We start from the raw sequence: 20,437 nt of genomic DNA on the forward strand, positions 1-20,437 counted from the left end.
TTTTTGGGAATTGCTTCAGGAAGGTTTACAGTAGGTTCCAGCTTGGTCCTGATTTGCTGGGGAAGAGGTGTGTAACAGAGAAGGCAATGGCACCCCACTCCAGTGCTCTTGCCTGGAAAATCCCATGGATGGAGGGGCCTGGTGGGCTGCAGTCCATGGGGTCACTAGGAGTCGGACACGACTGAGCGATTTCACTTTATTTTTTCACTTTCATGCATTGGAGAAGGAAATGGCAACCCACTCCAGTGTTCTTGCCTGGAGAATTCCAGGGACGGGGGAGCCTGGTGGGCTGCCGTCTATGGGGTCGCAGAGAGTCGGACACGACTGAAGCGACTTAGCAGCAGCAGCAGAGGTGTGTAAAGTCAGTTCAAAGGGGCTGTGACCTGGAGTGACAGCCACCAAGGGGCAGGCCCAGCACTCTGGATCTCCCGCCTCCATGCTGGGGGAGGGAGGCAGAGGGGTGAAGCACGAAGACTCTTACAAGGAGGAATTGATGTAAACAAAATACTTTATTATTTGAGAAAGAAAAGGCCAGATTACAAAACTTTGATATATAAGTCCTGTTTATTATCATGCCAAAGGTTTACCATGGATTTGATTTTCCATGACTCTTGGCTCGAGCCATGTAAAATTGCCAATTCTGTAGATAAAAACAAATACTGGCAAATTCATGCGGTCAAAGCCCAAATAAAACGAGCGAGCGGATGGCCGATTTCTGTCAGCAGCAAGATGTTCCCAGCCGCATGTCTGTTGATGTTATAAACAGCTGTCCGGCAGATAAACAGGTCTTGCTTGAGAAGAACATCCTGTGCTTAGCGGTACTGCAAACGGTCTTGTCTGGGTATGAGACTCCGTGGTCCCCCTTCCGGCTCTCCCCTGCTCACCCTACCACCCAATTCCCCTGTCTCATCACACGGAGGACTCGTCTTCAGAGACATCACCACTCGTCCCCCTCAGACGCTAGTGAAGACTGTCTGACTTGGAAACCAACTCGCTCGTTTACAAAAGCCAGGAACACAGGCTGAACCAGGGGTTCCTTCAAAAGGACTATGGAAGTCTCCATCACGATGAAGACGCTTTCTTCACATGAATGGCCCCAATGCCTTCTCTTTCCCATCTTGCTGACCCTCTTTCTGCCTCTGGGCATTCTGTGTGCAAGAAAATAAAAACGGTGGACACTCAACAGAAAGGAGCAGCTTGGTGTTGGGAAATCCTGAGACTCCACAGGTAAACAAGATGGGACAAAATCAGGCTCCACTCATGCCCGAGAAGTTTATTAATTAAGCCTCCCCTCCCCCTGCATCTTCAGCTCTGTATGGCTCATGGTGCTGCAGTAAAAATAAAACTTTCTAACAAATTACATTTTTTTTCCAGTGAGTTACTTTTGCAGTAAAAATAGCTGCTACATAAATCCCTCCTGATCTCTGAAAAGGAGTCGCATATTTCCAAAAATAGTATTCCTATTTTAATCATACAGCATAATTTGGGGTGTGGGGGTGGGGCTGGGGAAGGAAATGCCTGGTCAGGGGAGGTGAGTCGCTGGGGAAAACACAGTTGAACTAAAAAATAAAGTAAGTTTTGTTATAAACTTATTTCAAGGCATGCATAGAAATGGAAAACATATGCCATCTGTCAAGAAAAATACTGCTTTATAGCTTTTACATTACAATTAAAGGAGAAGCAGAGAGGCCAGGAGAGGCCCCCAGATAATAACATTAAGTTTCTTATAAAAATTCCCAAATGTACAAAGTCCTTGCCATAGATAACAACCTAGGCAAAACAAAACAAAACAGGAATGAACCTTCTTAGACCTTATTCCTGTAGGCATATTAAATGTAAATAATACACACTTTACAACTTCTCTTAATCTGCACCAGCAGATTAAATGTTTGCAAAAGGACGCCAGTGCTCTTGAAAACCAGCGAACACGGCAAAATGCCATCTGCATTCCTATTTTCACATACAGTTATATAATTATTTTAAATTACAATATACAGTTTCTGTTAAATAGGTCTGTTAGGGGACTCTGATAACAATTACAAGGTTACAGTCATATATACAAACTAACTTGGAAACAGAATGTGTCTTTGCCCCCTCCTCCCCCTCAGAACCAAAGAGAGCTCTTGTGCGATTCCTGGCTGCAAAAAGGCAAAAGAAAAATCCAAGAAGTGTGCGTCTGTGACACGCTCGCAACTTTGAGAAGACCCAACAGCCTGACCGATCCTGTCACCGTACAGCCTGCCCAGGGCTAGGCCGGGGACCCCAAGCTTCTTCCTGGGCCGACAGAATGGAATAGCATTGTTAAGTGGCGGGTTCCCGGCAGCAGGCTTTCAGAAGCGAGAAACCGTGCTGCTTTCCGCGAAGAACTGCGGTGTCCGATGGAATAAGGCCACTGCTTCCAATAGGCGTGCCGGAGGAGCCGGTCCGGCCTTTCAGGGTCCTGGGACGGGGCGCTTTGACAGCCCCGCCCCCAGCCCGGGCGGGCTCAGTCCTCCGTGTCCGGCTGGACGCCCAGGATGGCGTGCAGTTCCTCGGGCGTGAAGCCCAGCAAGTTCTGCAGGTCGCACACGAAGCGGTACACGTAGCGCTTCCCTGACGTCTTGTGGATGATATTCTTGTCGTAGTAATAGCGCAGACCCCGGCTGAGCTTCTCATAGTTCATCTTGGGCTTGTTTTTCCTCTTTCCCCACCGGCGGGCCACCTGTGGCGGGGATGGGAAAGAGTGCCATTTAAAACTCCTTAATTGAAAAAAAGCACACGTGTCTCCCTCGTCCTGGCAAAAACCATCGCAATACTGTAAAGAAAACTATCCTCCCATCAAAATAAATAAAAAAAAAGAAAGAAAAAGCACGCCTTCTCCGTCACAATACTGTAAAGAAAACTATCCTCCCATCAAAATTAGTTAATTTTTAAAGAAAGAAAGAAAAAGCACCCCTTTTGCCCTGATGACAATTTGGATGCATGATTATTGGACCACCACAAAGGGACCGAAGAGATGCCGTCTGCTTTCCTGCTCTGCATCCCTGGGTATTTGTCTGGGGATGGAGGGACAGGCAGATGAGGGAGACGGGTCCCCCGACCCACAGCTTCGTCTGCTGAGGCTTCTCCCTCAGTAAAGTGTTCGGGAGCCAAGGGTTCAGAATCAAGGGGCTGGTCCTGAGACAAAGGAAATGCTATGTGCCCCCAGCTCCTGGGCTCGCACTCCAAGACCACCGCGCCCGCAGCTGCCGCAGTGGGACCGAGGTCCCGTGGACGTCTGCATTCCTCAGTGCCTCTGCCGCCCTGGGTTACTGGGGAGGTGACGCACCACACCCCGCAGGTGCCAGAGACCACGGGCGCCCCTTGCGCTATCCTTGAAGGGTTGCTATGGGACCCGCCCTCAGCTTTCTCATCCAGATGGGCTGGCTCAGCTGAGGAGCGGGGCTCAGTATCTGCCCCCAACCCCCGGCAAGGGAAAGAGGCAAATTTCCTACGACGTTCCGACAGTCAGGCAAGAGCCTCAGTTTATAGCCTGCGCCTTTCGGCTCAATGACAGAGCAAGATGGGGAAGCCCAACAGTGCCACGCACACAATCCACACCAGCGTTCTTGCCTCAAGAACCCCACGGACAGAGGAGCCTGGTGGGCTACAGTGCACGGGGTTGCAGAGAGTCAGAAACGACTGGGCCGCTGAGTACAGCATATTAAACTGCTTATCATCGCAGTAAGACTCTTAAAGGGCCAGAAATTGTCTCCTGCAGAAGTGCTCTCATTTGTATATACTTGGGACCCGTTTCTTGCATGCAAAGCCCATGTGATGGAATTAGGTTTGAGAACCTGGAGACTTGAGTCCCTGGGTCTGGACATACCTCGTCGGGGTCAGCGAGCTTAAACTCCCACCCGTCCCCCGTCCAGCTGATGAATGACTGGCAGGACTTGTCGGAGAGCAATTCTAGAAGAAACTGCCACAGCTGGATAGGCCCGCTTCCTGCAGGGGAGAAGGGGGTGGGTTAGACGTTTTTAAACACAGCAAGGCTTTTAGAGTCACCCTCCTGAAACAAGAACTGTGAGATCAAGTGGTATCAAGTGGGTATCAAGGTGAAGGTGTGGCGCTGGGTGCTGGTGACAGTCTTGGATGCTTTAATGGCAGGAGGCCAGACCCCAAGGTGAGGGCTTCTTCCCCCATGCCTCCTGCTCTTGGGAAAGAGATCACCGGGTCCTTGATCGCTGGGGCTTGGTCTTTTGGAGAAAAGAAACAAAAAAAAAACAAATTCTGGGCCACCATCTCCTTGGCATCAAAATCCTTCCCTCCATTTAATTGTTCCTTATGTCATAACTTTCAAGGTTTATTTCTAGAGACACCTCGTAGGACAGGGGTGGGGGCGTTAGAAGGGGCCTTTCAGCACAGAGCGAGGCATGTCATTCTTGGAACCCCACGCGTGGCTTTCTGACCAGATGACAGTGGCTAAATCGCTTGATCCAAGACTTGGTTGACTGAGTGGTCACTGGGGCACCTAGGGGAGTAGCCAGGGCCTTAGCATGTGTTGGGTGAGGTATAAGCTTTGCAAAGTGCTCTCCGTATATTCCCCAAGGCACAGTGACCACATCATGGATACAGCTGTGACCTGAGTGACCACAGCTAGCGTCCTCCAAGCCCACTTCCCTGTCTGTGAAATGGGCTACTATCAGCCATGCTAGGCTGCCCTAGGGTCCCAGTACTGTCCTAGTCAACCACAGAGCTGGCAAGGCAACCGATGATCACTAACGTTAAAATGAAAACCCACCCACACCGTGGCTGTTTCCCTTCTGATTAGGCCCTGACGCCCATGTATGAAAATGACAGCTATTTTCACTCTCCAAGTAATTTTCATGGCTGTTTGTTTTACAGGACAGAAAAGAAATGGGATGCCTGCGTATTCTTATTTTAACCTATTGGATTTTTAAAAGCAGGTATTTTTTAAATCCCCAGTGGCTCCATATGGTCAAACTATGGGATTGGGGGGGGGGGTGCATAAAAAAAGGAAAAAAAAAAAAAGCACATTTAAGGACACAGAAAGCAATTAAAAAAAAAAAAAACCCTGGAAATATCTGGTTCTAAAAACAGCTTTAATATTTGTCCCCGCCTAGAATAGCTGTTACTCAAACCTTCAAAATAAGATGGATCTGAGAAGCAGAAGGTAAACAGTCCCTGGGTTATTGGAGGCCAGCTCTGTGCCCCTTCCCCCACCAGGCTACAGTCTCTGAAATTCCAGGCGTGGCTGAGTCAGAGCTTCAGCCTCCAGGGCCCATGTCCCCCACTGTTCTCCTCTCCTTTTGGGGACCGGCCAGGACTGACCAGGTGAGGGAGCAGCCTGGGGATTCCCACCCACTATGCTGAGCTCAGCGACCACGAACATCCCTGTCCATGTGGCCTCTTTCGGGTGCAGGGAGACAGCTCGCTCGGCTTAAGGATGACACCGCACGCGTAAAACCGGGAGCACCAACGCGGGGTCGTCCAGCGAGAAACGCCCTTGATAAACAAGGCGGGCGCACGCACCTGTGAAGCCGGCCAGCACGGCCGCGGGTATAACTGGTTTGCCCTGCTCCACTGGGTCACTCCGGTCCTGGATGTAGTCCTTGAAGGACATGGTCGGCTTGCTGAGGCCCAGGGACTGGCTGCAGTCGTCCTCGAAGCTCTCGAAGGAGGGCACCCGCTGCACGTCCAGCAGAGACGACTGGCTGTTCCAGGACTGCAGCAGCGACTCCGAGCTCTCGAAGCTGTCGCCGCCCGTCTCCGCCGAGTCGTGGTCCCTGGGTTTCCCTGGCAGAGACAAGCATGGGCTCTGACCCCTCTAGGACAACGCAAGGTCAGGCACGACCACTGGCCCCTCCAGGCGTTCGCCCCGCCGGTGCACAGCAACTCAGGTTTCTCACTGAGGCGCCTGTTTCTTATGAATAAACATGCCACTCAAGCGCCTCTTCCATAAAAGGCAAGAGGACAGAGACATTGTGTAGCTCCGAGCGGAGGGCTACACCGCACGGGAAAGGGGCGCCATGCGGATGGATCTCAGACACAATGTGAGCAAAAGCCCAACACGAGAACACTTTGCATCCAGTTCAAGAACGGGAAAGACGGTGATGAGAAAAGTCAGGACAGTAGCATCTTCTGGGGGTAGGGAGAGTGCTACTGAGTGGGTGGGAGTATGAGAGAGCCTTGTGGGATGCTGGCACCCTCTCCATCTCAATCTGGGTGGTGGTCCCCAGGGGTATATATATATATATAAAATCCAATCTGAGTTTTGTACACTGCATACTTGCCAGTGTGTTCAGTCGCTCAGTTATATCCGACTCTTTGCAACCCCATGGACCGTAGCCCTCCAGGCTCCTCTGTCCGTGGGATTCTCCAGGCAGGAATACTGGAGTGGGTTGCCATGCCCTCCTCCAGGGGATCTTCCCGCCCCAGGGATCGAACATATGTCTCATGTCTCCTGCACTGCAGGCGGGTTCTTTATCACTGTGACACCTGGGAATATGCATTTTCGTCTCCACAAAGACATCCCATCACCTGCCTACACCGCCTCCTCCAACAGCGCACTGGGTGGGTGGAGGACTCCTGCTACAGGAGCAGGAACTCTGCTGGTTCCCCAACACCCTCCCGGCCGGAGCAGAGCCGGAGGCACGTGAGGAGCAAGCTCGCTGAGCATCGCTGCTGCGGCCGGGTTCCGGCAGTCCAGCCCTTGACCTCCTCCAGGGGCAGAGCACGGGCCGACTGATTAAGAAACTCAGTTATGGTCTGACCGTGGCCCCGGGAAATCACACCCCCAGCCCCACCGAGAGTGGCGCTCGGGAGCCTGGGTCTCACCAGAAGCGCTGGAGAGCAGGTTCAGGCTGCCGGCCGGGAAGTCCTGCCCCACAGAGCAGTAGTTGACGCTGACGGTGCTGAGTCGGGCCTTGGGGAACATCTGGAAGTCCTGCTCTGGCCCGAGCGTGCTGGGCGCTGAGGACGCTGGACACAAGCCATCCAGGAGGCCGCCTTTAGGGTAACTCTGCGTCTGCATGCCGTACGGCGCCTGCTCCACGCCAAAACCTGTAACAGGGGACCGCGGGCTGTCAGACGACATCAGCGTGATGACCAGAGACCCTACACGCCTCCAACCAGAGGGAACGCGAGCAGACCCTCCCGCTCCAGCCCTCCCTCTGCAAGATCTCAGTGGACACTCTGAGGCTTTGACAGGCAGCTTTTCCACTGAGTCCTCCTCTGTTCTAACTGTCCATCTTCTTAGTCCAGGGCCCTTTCCCAAAAGGCTTGCAGCCTCTGGACCCTTGGGGCAATGCTGCAGGTGGATATTCCTAATGCTTCCGCGGGAGCCTCAGGACGACAGGGTCACTGGCTCTTTCGCCTTCTGAGCAAACAGGTCCAGACCAACTAAGCGATCTGCCGTCCAGCCTGTGACCCATAAGTGAGCCTGTCCAGTCACCCTGCCCATGCCCGAGGGGACCACCGTAAGCTGCGCTCACCAGCGTCAACCACCAGAAACACCGACCCAAATTCTGTAACATCCCAGAGCAAATGGGGTACTGCTGTTCACATACCTCCTGTGCCTGCCACCTTTATCTATTATACTGATCTGACCCTGGCGATCAGCTCACTCCATTCTGCCCCCTTGCGTTATAAATTGCCTTGACCAGCGCTGGCCAATGCAAAGGTTAACACAAGCCACCATAATGCAATGTTAGATTTTCTAACAGCTCCACTGGAAAACTAAAAAGACACTGGCAAAACAAGTTTGAACATTTTACTTGACCCAAGAGATGGTAAAGAACCCGCCTGCCAATGCAGGAGATACAAGAGACGTGGGTTCAATCCCTGGGTTGGAAAGATCCCCTGGAGGAGGAAATGGCAACCCACTCCAGTATTCTTGCCTGGAGAATCCCACTGACAGAGGAGTTTGGTGAGCTACAGTCTATAGGGTCACAGAGAGTCAGATACAACTGATCAGAATGTATGCAAGAAATCCATTATCATTTCAACATGTAATCATAATGTTAAAAGTTATTAAGGAGACATTTATATTAAGACTTTCAGATGGGTGGGCATGAGTTTTATCTCACTGCACATCTCAGTGTGGACCAGCAACACTTCAAGTGACCAGTGGCCTGGATTTGTGAGATGTGACCGTTGTGTGGGACAGTGCAGGTCTAGACCCTGGCTTCGCACCCTTTGTGAATCTAACAGGAAGTCTTAGAACCAAGCTCTCAAGGGCAGAATTCATTGCACTGACCTAACGAATTGCTATTAATCCAATGAGGAACTGAGTTGAGATGCGAATTTTCTTCATACTGATCTTCGTTCTTTTCTTGGTTTTCTGAAAAATTGACAGAGGAGACAGAAAATTACAAATTGAGAGGTTTTAAACGACGCAAGGAAAAAAAGTTCCTTTCTGAATTACTGTTCTACGGTTATTCCAGCATAAAGAAATGCATTTTAGTTGCATACTTAATCCGATGGTGTTCCGTGTCATTATGTTTTTTAAAAGTACTAGAGACAGCAACGTATTTTCCTAATAACTTGAAAAAGACTTCTAAAATTAGTGCTGCCATTGGCAAAGTTAAATTTTCTATTGTATAATTTGAGCGAACTAGATGATGTATTGAATTCATCCATGTAGTCCACAAAGGGTTAAATGCTTATGAAGTACCCTCTTCACCAGGGGCTGGGAACACAGCAAATTAGGGACCTGGACAGGTTCTCTGCCCTGGTGATGCTTCAGATCCATCACCTCAAACCCTAAGGTGTGTCCACGCATGGGAAGAGCTACAGAGATGTCAAAACAGTGCCATGGGCTTCCAAGTGGGACCCATGTGTCCAGGAACTTTAAAAAGGAAAAGGTTGGCATTCTCTGTGTGAACTTACTTCTACAAACACACAACCACACACACACACACATATCCAGACACACACACTGAGAAATCACAAAATGGGCCCAACATGCCAACAAACAGATTCAAACAGAAACTTGTCAGATCAGACTTGTCCAGGTTCAGGGAAAATTTAAGGGTCTTTAGGTTTCCCTGGCCCTCAGAAGTCATAACTACAAAGAGCTGGTGGGGGGCCCTGAGATCTTTTTAAGATGCTGAGTCTGTAATAGGTGTTGAAACTCAGAGTTTAAAATCAATTGAATGAGAAATATTTCTCTGAACTCCACCAACAGGCTTATTTTCTTATATTTTTAACTTGAAGATTCCTATATCTTGCTTTTTAACTCAATGTGGTTTTTTTTTTCTTTTATCCAAAATGTGTATTGGGAAGGTTTCCCACTCATCTTGATACAGGGTACGTTGATACAGGGTACGTTGAGCACTGCTTCGGTCTGAATCGAAGGAGCAGCCTTCTGTAAGGCTGGTCCTCCTGTAAGGTTGCTCTTCCTCCTGAAGGCTGGCCAAGAACAGCACAGCAGTGAACACACATAACTACTGCCTGTGCATGGCTAAAGACAGGGTGATTCTGTAGCATCCTGGGCATTTCACACCCATGAAACAGGAACTGGGGCTCTGCACGAGGCACTTGCTCCTGCTTCCTCGTCTCTTCTGGAGAGGGATGAAGGAGATACTTTGCGAGAGGCATGAGCTCATGGGGAGGGCGTCACCGCCCGTAAGGCTCAATGTATTTTTAACACTAGTCTCAATGCTCTGTTTAGGTCTAAATCAACATTTTCTACATGAGAGTTCTTTTGCTTGAAGGCTAGTTTCTGTACAATATTTCAGTGTGTAAAATATACATCAATCACTTCTACATTTGTTTACAAACATAAAAGAAAAAGTCTTTGTGGGATCCCATCTGGTCTTAGGGAAAATAACTATAAAATTCCCAGTTTATCAAAGGCACGCTTTGGTTGGGACCAACTGATTTCTCAAGGCTCTGTAAAGTGAGCCCCCAAACACAGGCATCCCAGTTGCCTTGACGTCAGAGCCACATGTATGCCTCCGACTCATGAGGTCTGGCGACACTGAACACCTTGGTGACTAAGGCTCCCACCTTGTGGCTAATGCTCCCCACACACGTACTTAAGTGGAACTGAAATCATTGAAGTCACCATGGAGCTGACTTGTGCAATGCTATTTTCAGTCTATCTGCCTTCCATCACTGAACTGCTGACCCTACAGTTAGCATGCACAGCTCCCCCATCACTCTTTCCCACCACAATCACCCCGTTGCTCACAGGTACCTTTGATCATCTGCTCCAGATGCTCCCAGAGAATATCACCCACAAAGTCGGGTGCCAGCTCCAGAAAGCGCTCCTTGCCAAGGTTACACAACACCTGCCCTGTCATGCCAAACCTCTGTAGGTTCACATCCACCAGACTGAACTCGTTGGTGGCCCAGAGAAGCCACTGGCACACCTGCTGCTCAGTCCACAGCCATGGATCTAGCAGGGAGGGGAGAAAAGCAAGACGGTGAGGCCAGACACACTCCTGATTTACCTGCAGAGCCCCGATGGGCACCAGGGCTCAAGGTGACGAGCCAGCAGATGCTGAGGTGCTAACAGCACTGCTGGAAGAAGTGTTCAGAGGGGTGGCTCAGCTCAGCTTCATGAGATCTCTGCCCCTCTTTGCAAGACACCCTAGGCACATGCTTGAAATGACGCCATCTCAAGCTATGGCGGCCCGACTTCCCGGTCTAGCACAGCGCAGGGCAGAACACAGCTCCAAGAAGCAGCACTTACTCTTTGGGATCCCCAGCCGGCGTTGCTCCTTTTTGAAGCCACTGAAGGTGGCTTTTAAGGCTTGACTCATCACAGCTTTGCTGCATGGGGTCAGCAGAGGCAACTCGCAGTTGGCTGAGTCTGGAAAACAAACCCCATGGGGACGTTAAGAGTTCCAGCTGGCCACAGCACAGGGAGAACGGATAGGGGAGGAGGGAGGGAGTCTTAGCTCCTATGGAAGAACAATGAGGATCCTCAGTCTTCAGCATCATTCCCCAGAGGAGCGTAAATATTAATATAACCAAAATGGTTTCTGAACGAAACTGAGAAAATATATTGCAATTTAATAAAACACGTATTATTTTAATAATTATGTAACTATACTTCTTACAATTTAATAACTACCCTTATTTGAAAAAAAAAAATGTAAAGCAACACTCAAGTCAAATTTTTGCCAAACTTCAGAAAGCAGTGATCGACACCTAGGTAAGGTTTCTTTTGCAGGCCAGCCAGTCTTACATTTTTGACAACAGACGAAGTTGTGTGGTTTCTCACCAAAAGCCTTCAAGGGTTGTAAATGGCTAATCTGGAAGCGACTTCCATCCATTAAACTAAGCTGCAGGCAAAGGGACAGCAGATGTCGCAGGAACACATAGTACTTAGCACCTGTGACGTCAATTTTTTTGAAAAACAACCTTCTCTGCATTCCCTCAGCAATTTCAAGAATGATGAATGGCTGTCACGTGACAGCACACTTACGCAAGCATATGCGTTTTAATTAATTTTCTGGGCTGTATTTTTTAGCACTGACTTCATGTGACAAAGTCATCTCTGGAATGTCTCCTGCTAATAACTCTATCATAGTAATCACAGAGGCATCACCTGACATGCTATTCCTTTCAAAAGAAAGAACACTGATAGGAAGAACTACAGGCACAAAGGCAGATGGTTAAAGATGAGCAGGAATGCTTTGCTGCCCCAAAACTGGCGGTAGCGAGGGGAAAATCTAAGCTAAGGACGTGAACCTAGGATGAAAAGGTGGGGTGCACTCTGAGGTCCACTGGTCTGCATCACAGAGGGGACTGGGAGATGGGGCCTGGGCTGGCTGCAGAGTTGGAGCAGCCTAAGGAGCCGCTCAGGGCCCCCTGCGGTTTGCCCCCAGGAGGGCACCTCCTCTCCCTGGGGTGTGTCTGGCAGGTAAGAACTTCAGAGTCACCAGCTGCATAAAAAAGAAGTGTTTTCTCCCAGATCCCAGCCTCTGTCTGACTTTTCATACAAAGATTCAAGACATCAACGTGCATCCCTTACGAACGGTAATCTATGAACTGAGATCCTTAGGGACATCACGCTCAATTCATCAAGTCTGAGTAACCAATTACCATGAGAAATCGAATCCAAGCCGGTTGGCACTTCCTGGAGTGTTTGCTCTTCATTTAGGGAGGGGAAAACCGCAAGCAGGGACCCATCAAAGGTGTCAAAGGCGGCCTGGCGCTGCAAAGGCAAGAGGGAAAGAAAACGGAAACGTTGGCATTTACACTTAGTTAATGACCTGTTTTAAAAGTGGTCCATGGGCAGCCTCACCAAAACACCCTGATTCAATTTGCCAGTTATAAAGCCACGCACGGCATTGACCAGTTGGCACTCTGAGCAGACTTCTGAGAGGATGCAAGTGACCCAAAGGATCTCTTTACTCTGGATCACTTACAGGCACACCTTGGAGATGCTGCAGGCTTGGTTCCAGACCACCGAAATAAAGTAACCATCACAGTAACGTGAGTCACAGAAATTTCTTGGCTTCCCAATACATATACAAGTTACTCTTACAGTATTAATTGTACAATAGCATGGTGTCTAAAAACTGTGCACATACTTTAATTAAAAAATACTTTATTGCTAAAAAATGCTAACCATCATCTGAGCCTTGGTAATCCTTTTGCTAGCAGAGGGTTTAAAACATGTCGAGGATTACCAATATGTGACACAGAGACACGAAGTGATCAAATGCTGTTGGAAAAATGGTGCCAATCAATGCTAGACTGCAGGGTTAGCACAAGCCTACAATCTGTAAAAAAAAAACAACTCAGTATAGCAAAGTGCAGTCTATCAAGGTCTGCCTGTCATCAACCACAGAATCAGAATGACTAGGAATTTACTTTTAATGGCCTAATCAAGTTAAATGTATAAGTTAAGCAAACAAACCTAAAACCCAGAGAGTCTTAGAACAGTGCCTGGAGGGACTCGGAGACCACCTCAATCCAAACACCTGGCCCTTCTCAGCTAAATGGGTGAGACACGCAGGCCATGTGCATAAGGAAAATGCCTCTTATGCTGTTGTACAGCAGAAACTAACACAACAATGTAACATTATCCCCAACTAAAAAGAAAAAATCCTATGAGAAATCATAATGGAAAATAATATGTTTAAAATGTACATGTATATCTATGTATATATGTGTAAATATATATATATATATATATATAAAAAACCAAACCACTTTGCTGTATAACAGGAATTAACAACAATGTAAAGTAACTACGTGTGTGTACAGGTAATAGTATCTGACTTTTTGCAACCCTATGGACTGTAGCCCTCCAGGCACCTCTGTCCGTGGAATTTTCCAAGCAAGAATACTGGAGTGGGTTGCCATTTCCCCCTCCAAAGGATCTTCCAGACCCAGGGATCAAACCTGTGTCTCCTGCCTCTCATGCCTTGGCAGGCAAATTGTTTACCACCACACCGCCTAGGAAGCCCTACTATATTTATACTTCAATATATAAGAAAATAAATAAGGAGGGGAAAAAAAATGATCCTTGGCAAAACAGCTTCAGCTCACTGCAGTTAAGATGAAAGGCAGGGAAAGAAAAATATCAAATGACAAAAATCAAACAAAATACATATAAGAACATTCTTTAAGATTTAATTTTGTAAAAATATAGTGTATTGAAAAGGTCACTCCATTACTGCCTCCCATCATCTATGAAGGGGAAAGATTTCCAAAGCAAACAGATTTAAACTACCTACAATTTAGGGGAAGAGACACACACAGAAAGATAAGCCTGGAGCTGTGAGAATTTCAAATACAAAACGGAAGAGCCTGTACTGTAAGAGTCATTTGTAAGTAACAGACAAAGGCCTGATTCATCATTGCCTAACTTGTGGAAGAAAAACGTGAAGAACGGCTATATTTTCCCAACATAAGCTGGAAATCCCATGTCATGTGTAATGCAGTGACCCATTTGTTGAGTCATCAATCAGAAAGCGTGTAACACATTTACAGATCCAATGGTTGGTGTGCTTTCTGTTTAGAAATGCAGAACAGTGAATGACATAAGAGGGTAGGCAGAAGTTGGAGCTTGGCCCAATGATGTTGGCACCCAGCCCCCCAAAAAACCCAACTGCCCAAGACGCACGGGGGCAGGGGGTGGGGGGCGGGGAGAGGCCAATCATGCACGTGTGAAATACTCATCTCGAGTTATAAAACAGCTTATTAAATAGCTTATAAAATACCTTATAGCAATGCTAATTTTGGTGACATACCGGATAGATTTTTTAAATTCCTGGCGTGGAAGCTGGGCGTGCTGCAGTCCAAGGGGTTGCAAAGAGTCGTACAGGACTAAGCAGCTGAACAACAAAGCGTGGCCCAGGTGACTAAGAAATGCCTTTCCTTTCCTGACTGCACTTCTGTTCTGTTTTTAAAACCAAGAAGCCAAAAGACAAGATAAATTCCCACGGCATATTTCAAGACATCAGTTTCAGCAAGAACGATTTCTTCTCCAAGCCCAGAAATCACACAGGCCTAAGCTCTTCGAGTTTATAGGAGAAATTTTCTCTCTAGAGGTGTCATTTCAAACTTAATATTACTGTAATTTCTTGTATGGTTTCTGCCAGGCCACAGTGAAAACATCTGACCAGACTGAACAACAACAAAAACCTCACTGGCTTGAAATCTGATCAGTTTCATGATACTCTGGAGAGACCTGTGTCGGTTTTTGCCTCCTGGGGTTTGATCAGACAAACAACCTCATAAACGATAGTAAAAAGCGGAACGTGCCAGAGACACAATATTATACAAAACACTACCAATCTAAAACCACTGCTTCTGAGACATCTTTACCACAGAACACTAAAAAAAAAAAAAAAAAAAAAAAAAAATCAAATCTCGCTGTCATATTTGGAGAAGGCAAATGGGAAATTATCAATTTGTGTTGCTAAAGAATGTTCCCAAAAGGGAGTGAGATAGAAGCTACATGAAATGTTTATTACAAGGGAGGAGGCTGTTTAATCTGTTTTTCTCTTTGTTTTTAAACAGCCGCAGTTGTCCCAGGAAGGACAGACTGCCTGAACCCCACAGGCTCTGACCCTTCAGATGAGAGCAGGAGCAACAGCCAATAACTGGGCCTGCCTGCCTCCTCTAAGCTCTTTCAGCTCTTTGCCATCACTTGAGGAAACTTCCTGGGTGGATAGAACAGATACCTCCTCCAGTTCTATTCTCTTGAGAATTTATGGAACATTCCACCTGGTAGGAGCCTCAGAAATCAACTACCAAGGTCTCACCATCTACAAATTGAATGGTTTCCTTCATATCTTGGAGGATAAGTCAAACAAACACCAGGAAACCCATTTAACAGAGGAAAACACTGAGACCCAGAGATTAAGCAAACAGTCCAGAGTCACACAACCAGTCTCACAGCTAGAACCGGTCTCCTGGGACCCAATTGTTTTTTCACTCCAAGAAACTGAGCTTTCCAATTTTCTAAGTTTTTATTAAGACTCGTTCACTCACCTTGAGTGTCCCTCTGTAACTGCTGGCCACAGGAGCCACCTGGTCCATGTTCTTGATTCCAAAATCATTCATCTTTAACAAGAAGAAAGAAAAATTAAGAGTTGAAAGAGGCAACAAACCAAGGCGATGGTTAAACCCGCATCCACACCTCAGTTCCAGTGCTCCAGCCCTAACAGGTCATTCAGAACTGAATGCCAGGAATTCTTCTCACAAGGTGATGCTACTCAAGGAATTAAATAATAATGCCGCCTGCAGAATTCCCTTAGGATCTGAGGGGCTCAGATAAAGCTGCCTTCCGGCTGGCTGGGATAGCAAGGCTGGGGGCCTGGGTCCTTCCAGGACAGAAGTGCAGAAGACCTGTTTTTCATCGCCAATTTCAAGGTCAGGTCGGGGTGTAGGAGCTGTTGGGGGCTGTGGGTGGGTCGGCTGCCTGGCCGTGGACCACCTCCTGCATGCAAGGGGCAGCCAGCTCAACCTGGGAGCTCCAGGGCCAGCCGCCACCTCTGCTCCTGGGCAGATCCAAATCCTGGAAAGCCCACTGGAAGACCCGCCTCGGAGGCGCCCTCCCCCCTCTCCAAGCTCAGGAAGCACAGAGAAAGGAAGAAGGGCAGCTTGAGATGAAACTCTCCTGCATTATCTCAGATTCTCCAGCGTTGAGCACACAAGCTCAAAATCCTGCATTTGCAGGCTGCTCAGCTGTGCGTTTCTTTAAGAGGAAGTAACTCCGACTGCGGACCTGCCTTACTTGGATGGCCTGGGCTTTTGCCTTTGACCCGCGCTGACCCGTGTGGTAACCACGTGTGACTCCTGAGCACTTGGCCCTGGACTAGGGCGGACTCAGATGTGCTTGCCCTCGATTTCAAAGATTTCGCAGCAAAAAGTCAACTATCTCAGTATTGACTCTTTGTTTACTGCGTGTTTATGTAATATTCTGAATGTGTTAGGTTAACTGAAATTAATTTCATCTATTTCACTGTATTTAACTGCGGCCCTTGGAAAGCTTAAGAGCTACATGTATGACCTGCAACTGGACAGTTCCCTAAGTGACCTGTGATTTGCTGTAATCAACTGAAAACTTAACTGGGGCCCTAAAACGTTACTGTTTGCCAGGGTAAGTTAAATATTAGTTCGTGAGAAAAGTACTTAGATAATCCTGCCAGAGCATTAGATGAAAAAAAAAAAACAAAGCAACTGAACCTGATTTTCAAGTACCCTGGGAAAGCCCCCATGACAGTAACCCACCCTCCTGGCTTCAGAACCAGGAACAGGAGGTCTAGAATAGGAAACTTCATGGGTACCTCTCACTGCCCATTCTGAGGTCTCCACTGGGTGCTGCTACCTGTTTCAACCAAAACTTTGAGTAATTAAAATATTGTGCAATGGATAAGGCTGACTAGCAGAGGCAAACAGCATATTTTCCTGTAACTACTTAATTCGAGTTTGTCCTTTCTTGTTTTCTCTTTATGGTCAACACTATGGCTAAACCAGACCTCCTAAGGACTCAGCATACAGACACACACACACCCCCCTTGGCTAGAAAGGCAGTGTGGGAGGAGAGTCCCTGCCACAGGGGAGGCCAGAGGCAATGGTGTGTTTGTGCGGGCGGAGGGTGTGCATGCTCCGTAGTGTCAGACTCCACGACCCCATGCACTGGAGCCTGCCCGGCTCCTCTGTCCATGGAATTTTCCAGGCAAGAATCCTGGAGTGGGTTGCCATTTCCTACTCCAGGGGATCTTCCTGACCCAGGGATGGAACCCGTGTCTCCTGCACTGGCAGGCAGATGCTTTACCACCGAGCCACCTGGGGGGTGGGGGCAGTTGTTAAAAACCTCTGAGGGCAGGTCATCATCAGGGGGGCCGGTGCAGGCTGGAAAGGTTTGACAGTAAATAATGGGGGGTGGGGAGGGGGTGTTGTTCTGGATCAAAAAGGACTGCGTCTGCTCAGAACCCCCACTTGGTGAATCCTGTCATCCACAATCAATCAAAAATCAATATACACTATGGATGATCACTGCCATGGTAGGTTCCTACTTTCAAAGGGCTAAGCCTGAGCTGGGGGACCACGCCTTGTCACCTTACTCAACAGTCTGATATCCCAGAGAGGTAGATGTTATGCCATCTGACAGAGAGGCTACAGAGACACCCCCGTCCCAGGACTTTGCCCAGGATCACAGGGCTACTGCGGGATGGGGGGAGCCCTCAGGGGCACAGAGCAGACCAAAACCCCTTGGGGATATGGCCTGACCTGAGCTCCGCCTTGAGCCAGGATCCCCTGAATGGTGAGGCCTCAACCCTCCTCCCAGCAGTGAAGAGCAGAGATCACACACAGATACCACAAGCCTAGGCTCCTGCTGGCCGACTTTGCACAGATGCAAAATGCTCCTTAATGGAGAGCTTTATGCCACTGATCTGCATGAATGAAGCCCTGTCACCTGTTGATGACATCAGCAAGCCTCAAAACAGGAGACCAAAATGAAAGGACATCTTGGGTGTCAATTACCCATCTCCTTCTCCTGACTTGCAGACTTTACTCCACATTCTTAAGCTCCACGGAGATGGACCGAGAATAGATGTGGAAGGCCATGGAGCAACCTCGCCTGGTTTTTGTGTACAAATTCTGAGAGGAAAGTCAGTCTACCACTCCCATATAAAGAGCTCTAATTACCAGCTGCGGAACAGAATTCTTTTGTTGTTCGGCTTTTAATTTGTTTTGTAAAAACCATGTAGAATCAAAGTGCTCTACCAATCGTTTCTGGCAAACACATAGCTAATCAAATTTAAGTTCCCCTGTGTTACTCAACAGGTTCACAGGTGGCTCAGTGGTAAAAAATCTGTTTGCCAACGCAGGAGACACAGATTCAATCCCTGGGTTGGGAAGATCCCCTGAAGAAGCAAATGGCAACCCACTCCAGTATTCTTGCCTGGAGAATCCCATGGACAGAGGAGCCTGGTGGGGTTCATGGGGTTGCAGAGAGTGAGACGTGACTTAGCGTTTAAACAACAGTTCTACTCAACAGGGCTTGTGAAGACAGCAGACAGGCCAAATCAGTCCACATAAATCAATTTCACATTCAGGTCTTTTTGCCATTGCCCTACTGATCGCTGCTCTTGAGCAACAACAGAAAAAAATGGGTAAATGGCAGACATGTTCAATTTTAAAACAAGTAGAACTTGCCCAACAACAGTACCCTTATGGGAACAAGTGATTGCTTCTAGGAGATTAGAGCACAGGTTTGCATTTAGGCAAATTGGAAAAGAAAAAAAAAAAAAAAAAATCAAACCCTAAGCGCACTTTTGAAGATTGGTATTCTTTTTCCTTTGAAAGCTATCAATTTAGGGAGAGGAATGACTAATCCCAGAAATGAGTGTTAGACTATTTCCCTGCAGGACACACAGCACGCTAGTTTACTGTACTGTGATATTATTCAGAATTTTAATAAACCTTAACTTAGAGATTTATCTCCCTGATTGGTGGCGGTGTGGGATGGCAGACAGCGCGCAGGCGCTTCCACTGCACGGAACAAGATGAATCTGTTACCGGTAAATTAACATTAACTACCCCTATCTCCAAAGGGGGCTGCTCATTTCTTTATTCCCTAAATAAACTGCAGGTCAAATACTATTTTAGGATACCGTACAAGTGAATACAGGCCAATAAAAAAGTCTCGAGTGCTTGGAAAAAAAAAAAAACATATACGCACAAACGCTGTTACCCCTTCGTCCAAAATGCTGTAAGATCCCGAAATTAGAGGCAGCCTTGCGCACCCATAACCCCATTTCCGACATTGTCCCCACATTCACCTCCCAGCATCAAGGGGCCCGAATGCAGAGGTCCTGGGGAGCCCCGGGGGTCTCGGTAGAGCCGCCGGATCCTCCCCGCGCCCCCGTTGCCTGCCGCCCTGGCCGGGCCCCGGACGCAACAGCGCAGGTGACCGGGAGCGGGGGTGGGAGCCGCAGTTCCCCAGGTGTTTCAGGCGCCCCGGATCTTGCAGGGCCCGGCGCCCTCCGGTAAGTCACCGGCAAACCAGGGCGCGCCAGGGGCCCTCAGACACCTTCTCGCGCGTCCCCCAAGCCCCCAGGCGAAATCAGGTTCGCCGGGCGCCCACCGGCAGGAGCCACCCCCGCCTTCACGCCTGCGTTTCCTTTTAAAACAAAAGCAAGTGAAACGAGCCGGCGCGCCTTGCGCGCCCCAGCCGCCTCGGCGACCCCAGGCCCCGCGGCCCAAGTTCGGAGCCGGCTCCGCGCGTCACGGCCGGGCCCACCCCGAACCCTGCTCGCCGCCCACCCACCTACCCCCAAAGCCACTCGACACGGGGAATAAGAACCCCAAGCGGACTGATCCTGGACGCGCGACCCCAGAATCCCACGAATAGTCGCCACCCTGCCTGGACCTCGGCTGCGCCCTGGGGATCTGGGGCGCCACCTGCGTCCCAACTCAGTTCCTGGGTTCCCCGGGAGAGAAGCGGGCGCCGCAGAGCGCTCCCCGCCCGCCGACCCCCGCCGGACCCCGGCCACCCCGCCCGGCCCGACCCCGCTCTTACCGCGCCGCTTCGGGCAGGGCCGCCCGGGGCTCGGGGCCCGGGCTTCCTCGGTGCGCGCCGGCGAGCGCGGGGGCGCGGGCGCGCGAGTGGGGCGCTCGGGGAAGCCGGGGGCGGCGGACGGGCTCGGGGCGCTCGGGGCGCTCGGGGAGGCCGGGGCGGACCGGGGACGGCGGGCGGGCTCCGGGAGATCCGGGAGGCCTGGGCGGGCCGGGGACGGCGGGCCGGCTCGCGACGATCGGGGCGATCCGGGCTGTGGCTGCACCGCGCTCCGCGCCGCCGCCGGAGGAAGTAACCGGCCGGTGCCCTCCGCCGCGCGCTCTTCTGGAGCCGGGGTTTCGGGGGGGAGGAGGGAGGAGGGAGGAGGGAGGGGACTTCGGGACAAGGAGGAGGGGCGGAGGGGGAGGGGAGAGAGGAGGAGGGGCGGCGGAGGGGGCCAGGCGGGGAGCCTGCGCG

General features: G+C 49.5%; 1 protein-coding gene across 1 annotated transcript; it reads right to left on the reverse strand.

Annotated features, from left to right (window-relative positions):
* Positions 1-490: 490 nt before the first annotated feature.
* On the reverse strand, positions 491-20,307 carry ETS2 (ETS proto-oncogene 2, transcription factor). The gene is made up of 10 exons (XM_086416280.1): positions 19,985-20,307; positions 15,445-15,516; positions 12,040-12,151; positions 10,682-10,801; positions 10,184-10,384; positions 8,240-8,323; positions 6,820-7,044; positions 5,515-5,778; positions 3,848-3,966; positions 491-2,701 (listed from the first exon to the last, which is right to left on the reverse strand). Exons 2-10 carry the CDS (start codon positions 15,514-15,516, stop codon positions 2,486-2,488), a joined length of 1,413 nt encoding a protein of 470 aa, XP_086272406.1. The 5' UTR covers positions 19,985-20,307; the 3' UTR covers positions 491-2,485.
* Positions 20,308-20,437: the final 130 nt, after the last annotated feature.

The sequence above is a fragment of the Bos grunniens genome, chromosome 1 (genome assembly GCF_055505025.1).
Source record: "Bos grunniens cultivar Pamir isolate PY7600 chromosome 1, Bosgru_T2T1.0, whole genome shotgun sequence".
NCBI classification, from domain to species: Eukaryota; Metazoa; Chordata; class Mammalia; order Artiodactyla; family Bovidae; genus Bos; species Bos grunniens.

Excerpts from the sequence above, each read along its gene's own strand:
- ETS2 (XM_086416280.1), bottom strand. The coding sequence starts at position 15,516 with ATGAATGATTTTGGAATCAAGAACATGGACCAGGTGGCTCCTGTGGCC. Across the intron at positions 10,802-12,039 it reads CTTGGATTCGATTTCTCATG|ACTCAGCCAACTGCGAGTTG; the intron begins GTAATTGGTTAC and ends TTTGTTTTCCAG. Across the intron at positions 5,779-6,819 it reads CCTGCTCTCCAGCGCTTCTG|GGAAACCCAGGGACCACGAC; the intron begins GTGAGACCCAGG and ends TGTCTCTGCCAG.